The sequence below is a fragment of the Arachis ipaensis genome, chromosome B6, assembly GCF_059453495.1.
Source record: "Arachis ipaensis isolate K30076 ecotype BB chromosome B6, ASM5945349v1, whole genome shotgun sequence".
Taxonomy (NCBI): domain Eukaryota; kingdom Viridiplantae; phylum Streptophyta; class Magnoliopsida; order Fabales; family Fabaceae; genus Arachis; species Arachis ipaensis.
Genome location: NC_142441.1, coordinates 24,716,104 through 24,725,018, shown reverse-complemented (window position 1 = coordinate 24,725,018; position 8,915 = coordinate 24,716,104). Strand labels below are relative to the sequence as shown.

The 8,915-nt window shown below is 42.1% G+C and overlaps 1 protein-coding gene and 1 pseudogene across 1 annotated transcript; both read left to right on the top strand.

The window, feature by feature from the left end:
* Nucleotides 1-336: 336 nt before the first annotated feature.
* Nucleotides 337-681, top strand: LOC148554913 (uncharacterized). The gene has a single exon (XM_088490545.1). It carries the CDS (start codon nucleotides 337-339, stop codon nucleotides 679-681), a length of 345 nt encoding a protein of 114 aa, XP_088346671.1.
* Nucleotides 682-7,957: 7,276 nt separating this feature from the next.
* Nucleotides 7,958-8,461, top strand: LOC107646685 (serine/threonine protein phosphatase 2A 57 kDa regulatory subunit B' beta isoform pseudogene; annotated as a pseudogene).
* Nucleotides 8,462-8,915: the final 454 nt, after the last annotated feature.

The window sequence follows — 8,915 nt, the reverse complement described above, 5'->3', positions numbered from 1 at the left end:
AAAGGTCTTAAGCATATCAGACTAGGACCAAGGGTGGATGACTCCCATAGTCAGCTATCTCAAGTCTGAAACACTCCCCGCAGACAAAGAAGAGGCGAAAAGGCTAGTACGAGAAGCGCAGTACTACACCATAGTGCACGACGTCCTATATAGGAGAGGAATCTCTACACCCCTCCTAAAATGCGTCCCAACCTCCGCTACGAGGGAAGTTCTTGAGGAAGTCCACAGTGGCATGTGCGGCAACCACTTCGGGGCGCAAGCTCTTTCCAAAAAGGTACTCCAAGCTGGTTTTTACTGGTCGACCTTGCAAAAAGAAGCAACAGAGTTCCTCAAAACATGCCCCCATATCAGAAGCACGCCAACTTTCACATCGCACCACCCGAAGAACTCATTTGTGTCACTTCACCCTGGCCATTCGCAAAGTGGGGGCTCGACCTCCTCGGACCTTTCCCTCAAAGATCAAGGCAAGTCAAGTTCCTCATTGTAGGAATAGACTATTTTACAAACTGGACCGAGGCTGAACCTAGAGCCACTGCCACCACCCAAAGAAGTCAAAAGTTCTTATACAGAAACATTGTCACAAGGTTTAGGGTTTCATACTCCGTTACCACTGACAATGACACTCAGTTCACCGACACGGGCTTTAGAAACCTGGTAGCCGATTTGAAAATCAAGCACTAGTTCACCTCTGTAGAGCACCCACAAGCCAATAGACAGGCGGAAGTCGCCAACAAAGTCATACTGGCCGGGTTAAAACGGAGACTACAGGACGCCAAGGGAGCTTGGGCCGAAGAACTCTCGCAAGTCCTATGGGCATACCGGACAACACCACACTCAACCACTGGAGAATCACCATTCCAACTTGCTTACGGAATGGAGGAAATGATTCCCGTGGAAATAGAAGAAGGATCCCCTAGAGGAATTCTCTACAATGAAGACACCAACTTCCAAGCTCAAAGGGAAGAGCTCGACCTACTTCCAAAAGTCCGAGAAAGAGTTCGGATCAGAGAGGAAGCCCTAAAGCGTCGAATGGCTCTGAGGTATAATCGGAAGGTAATCCAGCGAAGCTTCGCCACCAACAATCTCATCTTAATCCAAAATGATATCGGAGCAGGTCGGTCAGGAGAAGGGAAGCTAGCAGCTAACTGGAAAGGGCCATACCGAGTTACAGAAGTACTAGGAAAAGGCTACTATAAGGTGTCCGACCTCGAAGGGTGAGAGCTACCAAGGTCATGGCATGCCTGTAACCTAAGAAGGTACTATAGCTAGAAAATAGTAAAGATCTTAGGTTAAGGCGCCCTCTTTTTCCTTAAAAAGTTTTTTAATGAGGCGCCAGGCCGAGATCTAAAAAACTGCCCGACCTAGAAGGATAAGCACTCTCATGTACACACTTTTATTTATGTTTTTATCTCATTATTATTTGAATGAAAGTTATCAATTCCCTAAAAAGTTACCTACCAAGATGCTAAGCTCATAAACACAAAATTCATCACCCCGATTAAAAGAAGTCAGCAAGGTGAAGCGATAGAAGCAAGATAATGCAAGAAGTTATAAAAAGTAACCCAGAAAAGTGACCTGACGAGGTCTAACTAAAAATGGGATTACTAAAAATAACTTAATAAGGCCCGACAGAGAAGTCAGACTAATGAAAGGATTACTGAAAAGGGACAAAAACATCTCGCAAAGGCCAAAGAACGGATAATAAACCAAGGCCCAAAATGCTCAGCTAAAAAGGTACAAGCCCTGAAAAGGATTTACCTAAAGCAAGAGCACGACCTCGAAACGGAGCTAAAAAGTCATCCAAACAAACTAAAAAGAAAATGTTCCCCATTGGGACACTACCTAAAAAGTTGTTGGAATACGACTAAAAAGCTCGGATAGCAAAGGCATACAGATCAACACCAAAAGGAGGCGACCCAAAGAGACAAATACGACCTCAAAAAAAGAGAATAAGTAAAAGTCCAAAGGTCGAAAAGCCCAGCTAAAAAGGGGTACAAGACTCCTGAAAAGATATACTATTCAAAAGGATAATCCCAAAACAAGGCTAAGAAGGTCGTCCAAACAAACTAAGGGTTTTATACCCAAAGAAGTTGTTTGGAATTCGACTAAGAAGCCCGGACAATAAGTTGCAAAGATGATATAGCCGACTAAAGAAAGGAGGTAGCTACCGTAAGGGAAACCAAGGCAAACCCCACCTCAAAGGGTGTCAAACCAAGGAAATCCAAAGCACCTATATAAAGGTTGAAGAGCAACCTCCTCCAAACAAAAGTTGAAAAACAACTTCCAAATACAAAGCATATTAACACAAGCAAAGTCAATGCATCATTCAACACAAATTAAAGCAGTAAAGACTCAAAGGCTGCCTAAACGGCAGCCCAAGAATTTAAAGTTTTTTTTAAGTTACTGGTACACGGAATCGTGATCACACATTTTTTACACAACTCCGTGCAGCTGACCAGCAAGTGCACTGGGTCGTCCAAGTAATACCTTACGTGAGTAAGGATCGATCCCACGGAGATTGTCGGCATGAAGCAAGCTATGGTCATCCTTGTAAATCTCAGTCAGGCATATTCAAATGGTTATGGGATTTTGATAATTGAAATATAATTAAAACAGAAAATAAGATAGAAGCACTTATGTAATTCATTGGTGGGATTTCAGATAAGCGTATGAAGATACTTTGTTGCTTCTGAACCTCTGCTTTCCTATTGCCTTCATCCAATCATTCATACTCCTTTCCATGGTAAGTTGTATGTTGGGGGATCACCGTTGTCAATGGCTACCGTCCGTCCTCTCAGTGAAAATGGTCCAAATGCGCTGTCACCACATGGCTAATCATCTGTCAGTTCTCACTCATGTTGGAATAAGATCTATTGATCCTTTTACGTCTGTCACTACGCCCAACACTCGCGAGTTTGAACCTCATCACAGTCATCCCTTCCCAGATCCTACTCGGAATACCACAGACAAGGTTTAGACTTTCTGGATCTCAGGAATGGCCGCCAATAATTCTATCCTATACCATGAAGGTTCTAATCTTAGATTAGAAACCTAAGAGATATGCACTCAAGCTTTGCAGATAGAACGGAGGTGGTTGTCAGGCACGCGTTCATAGGTGAGAATGATAATAAGTGTCACAGATAATCACATTCATCATGTTGAAGTGCGAGTGAATATCTTGGAATAAGAATAAGCTTGAATTGAATAGAAAATAGTAGTACTTTGCATTAATTCATGAGGAACAGCAGAGCTCCACACCTTAATCTACAGGGTGTAGAAACTCCACCGTTGAAAATACATAAGTGAAAATAGGGTAGACATGGCCGAGTGGCCAGCCTCCCATGGAGGTCTCAGAACGTAAAAGTTACATAATGTGTTCCAGAGATCGATCCAAAGATGAAAATACAATAGTGAAAGGTCCTATTTATAATAAACTAGTAGCCTAGGGTTTACAGAAATAAGTAATTAATGCAGAAATCCACTTCTGGGCCCACTTGGTGTGTGCTTGGGCTGAGCATTGAAGCTTTCACATGTAGAGACTTTTCTTGGAGTTAAACGCCAGCTTTGGTGCCAGTTTGGGCATTTAACTCCAGCTTTTATGCCAGTTTTGGCGTTTAACGCCAGAATAGGGTAGAAAGTTGGCGTTTAAACGCCAGTTTGCGTTATCAAATCTCGGGCAAAGTATGGAATATTATATATTGCTGGAAAGCCCAGAATTTCTACTTTCTAACGCAATTGAGAGCGCACCAATTGGGCTTCTTTAGCTCCAGAAAATTCATTTCGAGTGCAGGGAGGTCAGAATCCAACAGCATCTGCAGTCCTTTTTCAGCCTCTGAATCAGATTTTTGCTCAGGTCCCTCAATTTCAGCCAGAAAATACCTGAAATCACAGAAAAACACACAAACTCATAGTAAAGTCCAGAAATGTGATTTTTATTTAAAAACTAATAAAAATATAATAAAAAGTAACTAAAACATACTGAAAACTACCTAAAAACAATGTCAAGAAGCGTATAATTATCCGCTCATCAGTTAATAGGAAGCAACTAAGTGTCACAGAGTCACCCACAGAAACTTACAAAAAATAACAAGTTCAATAAAGTCCACAGGTCGGACTATACCAAATACATAATCAAAATAGAGATATAATAAGAAATCATAAAGGATATGAAGTTGCATCAGTAACGGCACCCTGAGGAGAAGGAGGGATCGTCGAGATAGGGACGGCTCCAACAACCCCGTCCAGGCCAGTTAGGATCTCTAGGTCAGGCTCAGGAGGGACCACCTCAGCAGAAGGGGCCGTAGAAGCTGAAGCTGCAGAAGCCTTGGCTGGCGGCACCGGGGGAGGACCTTCATCTTCATCTGGGGCAGGCACGATCTTGTCATCCTCCACCACATTGTCCATACTGAATAAAGAGAGGTCGAGCTCGGGAGCAAGAACCCGAACTTGGGTCTTTAGATTTTCATACATCTTGGTAATATTGCTCACCATATGAACTTGAAGCTCGGCATAATCGTCCTGAGCAGACTGAAGTCTCTCCCTAGTTTCCAGGAGCTCACCATATGTGCGGGTATAGCTCTCCTTATACTTTTTAGCCATCTCCTTGGCCAGATTCGCAGCCGCCTCTGCTGCAGTAGCTCGAGACTTCTCCTTCTCAACATCAAGCTCCAATTTAGCCACCTTGGCATCCAGCTCATCTTTCAAAGCCTTGACCCTATCATACTCAGACTTAGCATCCTCCATAAAGGCTCTAGTAGCACGAACCAGAAACTCCCGGACAACTCGAGATAAGGCCGCACCAAGATTGGCCATCCGAATACTATTGCTCGTTATGAAGTCAAGGTGGTGAAAGATCGAAACGTCGTCCAGAGGGACTTTACCATGAGGAGCAATCAATTCTGTGGCAAAAGCCACACCATCAAATTCTTTGTCATCAAGTTTATAAGTCCCAACAGTCTTTTGCTTCTTGGGAGGGGGACCAGCAGCAGTAGGAGAGGAGGCAGCACCAGAGGTCGTCTGAGACGGGTCAGATGGAACTGTCCAAACTCTTGGGGTCGGGATAATCTACCGCAGACCCTGAGACTCAGCCGCTGGCTTCTTAAGAGGCAGCTGTGCCGAAGACCCCTCCCCCAACATCTCATTTGACAGATGTTGGGCAGCCACCACCTTCTTGGCCTTCCGAAAAGACTTCATAGAATTCGAAGATTTAACCATCTCTGAAAAAGAAGCCAGGAAAACAATTACACAGTTGGAAAAGGATAAATTCACAAACAATAGAAGAAAATTATCTGTAAAGAAAGAGGTCGGATGCTACCTAGCTCAGCACGAAGGATGGAAGGATCTCCTAAAAACCTCTTCGTATACAGATGAGGAGGTTCCCCCCAATACTCCTCTAAAACACCCACAAAGGCCTGTTCTACCTCATCTAAACTTTTCCAAAGGTACTTAGGGGCTACAGGTTCTTTTTGCCACCATAAAGGAAAAGTAGGTTCATCATTTTCATCCAAAAAGAAAGGGTGAGCATTCTCAACAGCTCGGACTTTAAAATAGTAGTTTTTAAAGTCCCGAAAAGAGTTGTCGAACATCAAAAATACTTTCTTCCCCTGGGTAGCTCGGAAGGAAATCTAAGAAGCTTTCTTCTTGGCCACCCTAGGTTTTGTCAACACAAACAGGTAAAGAAAAAGGGATATTATAGGTCGGACACCCAGCTCTTGGCACAATAACTGAAAATCTTCATGAAAGCCCAAGAGTTCGGATGAAGCTGTGACGGGGCCACATTACAGGTCCACAGGAGTTCGGTTTCAAAGGCAGTAAAAGGAAGGGTAATACCTAGATGGCTAAAGAAGTAGTCATAGGCATAGAAGAAAGGACGTTCTCCCCGAGTTAAGGGAGGGAAACTAACCCTTTCCTCAGGATCGGGTGACAACAGTTCGTAATTCTTCTCGTCCTCCCTATTACTACACACCCTATGGAACCTCCTAAGCCTCTTACAGTACTCCAGATCGGCCACAGTAACACACATCAGAACTATCAAATCTAACCAATCGGCCATACCAGCAGGGACTTTGCTGGACATCTCGACAATGTTCTTATGGGAAGACATATAGCAACTACACCTACAGCAAGAAAACAAAAAAGGGGTCACTATCAAACAACTCGGACAGCAACAGAATAGGAAGAAATAACCAACAAGCATCAGGTACGGTAAACAAAAGGGAACCCCAGGTCTCACAAGAGCAACGAATCAATACCAAAAGCCCAGGGGCACCCTTTGGAGACAACAACATAGTAGAAATGCAGAAAAAGAAACGACACAAAAGCCAGAACCCTAACCCTCTTAAATAAAAGAAAATACAAGGAGACAAACAGAAACCTATATACTAACATCTCTCCACATAAACAGCAAGATAAAAAGATGGTAACTATCAAGAAACAAAGGCACACAAGAGTCGCCAGGAAAGCTTCAACCTCTTTTCAAAAAAGAAAAAGCAAAAGCTTTGTACATAAAGAGAGCATGCAAGAGTAAAGCGCAAAGGAGGGCGACAAATAAAACGCATAAAACAAAAAAAGGCGTGAAGAAAAAGCACCAACCTGCGGAAGAAGATAAGCGAGCAAGCAGCAAGCCACGAATAAATCTTCACTAAAAGAAAATGGAAACTCCAAAAATCCAAGAAAGGAACGATTTTGGAATGCTGGGGCAATCAAAGGACGAACAAAAGGAAGCCTCTCTTCACTGAGCAAATGAAACTGATGAAAGCAAGAAACTGAAAACCAAGGTCTAAGGCTTTTCAATTTCAAAATAAAGCGAGGGAATGGAATGGCAAAACAGAATATAAGCCCAATCAATAGGCATTAAAAGCGCATGTGCATTCCCAAGGAGGAAACCCCATCGAAGAACAAAACGCAGCAATAAAGGAGCGAACGCAAAAAATGCTTCGCATTTTGAAATAACATTTAAAGACGCAAAACTCGCATAAGAAGGAGCAGACCGGACACAACCGAACAGATGCTTGAACACGACTTCCCCAAAGAGGTCGAAGCTCGGAAGCACAACCTCGGGAAAAGATCAAAGCTCAAGCAGGGGCACTGTTCATACCCTGGACCGAGCTATAAGGTCCGAGTTGCATGAAGACAAAGGACCGACCTCTTTAAAGGCTGGCCCATTACAACGAACTCTTCACAAAGAGCTCGGAAGATCACCGCAGAGGCCCAAGGAGGCCCAGAATGAAAGGACTACCGACTACTAGAAGGCGGTTGGCCAAAGATATGATCTTACTCTCAAAAGATAAGACAAGATAACAAACTTATCTCAAAGGAAGATCGTCAAACACTACTATAAATACACTGGAGCACCCATGTATAACTCATACTTCAATTCTACAAAAAACTTGCTTAAAGCCCGTGCTAACTTAAGTATCAGAGTCTCTTGCAGGTACCACCACCCTCCGGTGACCAAGGATTCGCAGCACCTCAAGATCCAGCAAGTCGGACACAACTGCTCTGACCACACCAGAAGATCTCATCCGAGATCGACTCTCAGTTTCAGAAAACCCTCGGAACAGATAGTTTGTTAGTAGACAAAGAATTTAACGATCCCATAATTGTTTGGACTATTAAATGGCTCTGGTAATAAAATATATTTTTAATTTTTAATAATTATTAAATAGTCTTTATTTAATTTTATTTATAAATTAATCCTTCATCTATTATTTAATTTAAAAATTTATTTTAATTTTATAATTATTTCATCATGTATGTTTGTTAATAATTAGAAACAATAACTAAATAAATTTTCTATTAATCGTGACCTACATGAATATTTTGGTAACGTAAATTAATGAGTTTTTTTTCTATGTCAAACAAATTCAAATTGGAGCAGCTACTACTACCTATGGTGGATTGCAACCCTTAGGGTTAGGGTTCCAACTCAAATTTTTGGCAAAAGTTGAAGAAATTCATGGGAGGGGGGAACAAGAAGCCCTCCATGCCCGACTCTACCAATGCTGTCGCCGTGAACCACGCCTCCCGTGGAGTTTTACCTGTATCGGCGCCAAATTCCGCTAGAATACCATCAGCTCCGCCTCCACTGTCGGGTGTCATGGAGGTCCTGCCGGTGTTCCGTGATGTTTCGGTGGTGGAACGGCAAAATCTCTTTTTGAGTAAGCTTCAGGTTTGTTGCTTCGTCCTCAACTTCCCCGACACGCTAAAGAACGTTAGAGAGAAGGAGATCAAGCAGCAAACGTTGATGGAGCTCGTTGAGTTCATCCAATTTGGCTGCGAAAAATTATCAGAGAATTGCCAAGAAGAAATGATTCGAATGATTTCAGTTAACATTTTTTGGTGCCTTCCTCTGATGTCATACGAGAACATCGGGCATGAATCCACCGATCCCGAGGAGGAGGAGCCTTCTATGGATCCCGCATGGCCTCACTTGCAACCCGTTTACAAGCTTCTCCTATGATACATTGTTTCTACCGATATGAAGGTTACGAAACGATACATTGATCACTCTTTCATGTTGAAATTGCTTGATTTGTTTAACACAGAAGACCCTAGGGGCATGACCGCGTGAGTATTTGAAAATTATACTTCACAAACATAAATCATGAATGATAAAATAATAATTTATAAAAAATAGATTTTAGAATTAAATAAGGACTATTTAGTAATTATTAAAAAATTAAAAAATATATTTTGTTAATGGGACCATTTAATAGTCCAAACGTTATGAAATTGTCAAATCCTTTACCTAGTTAGTACTTGTATATGATTGGAGAAAACAGTAGCAAACACCAAATTGTTGATTTTCTTGATTCCGATAATAATAAGTATATTTGAAAGGACTTTGCATTTAAATGAGTCTCAAGAGATATTATTAGAATTAAAAAATAATATATTTAATGAATAATGCTACA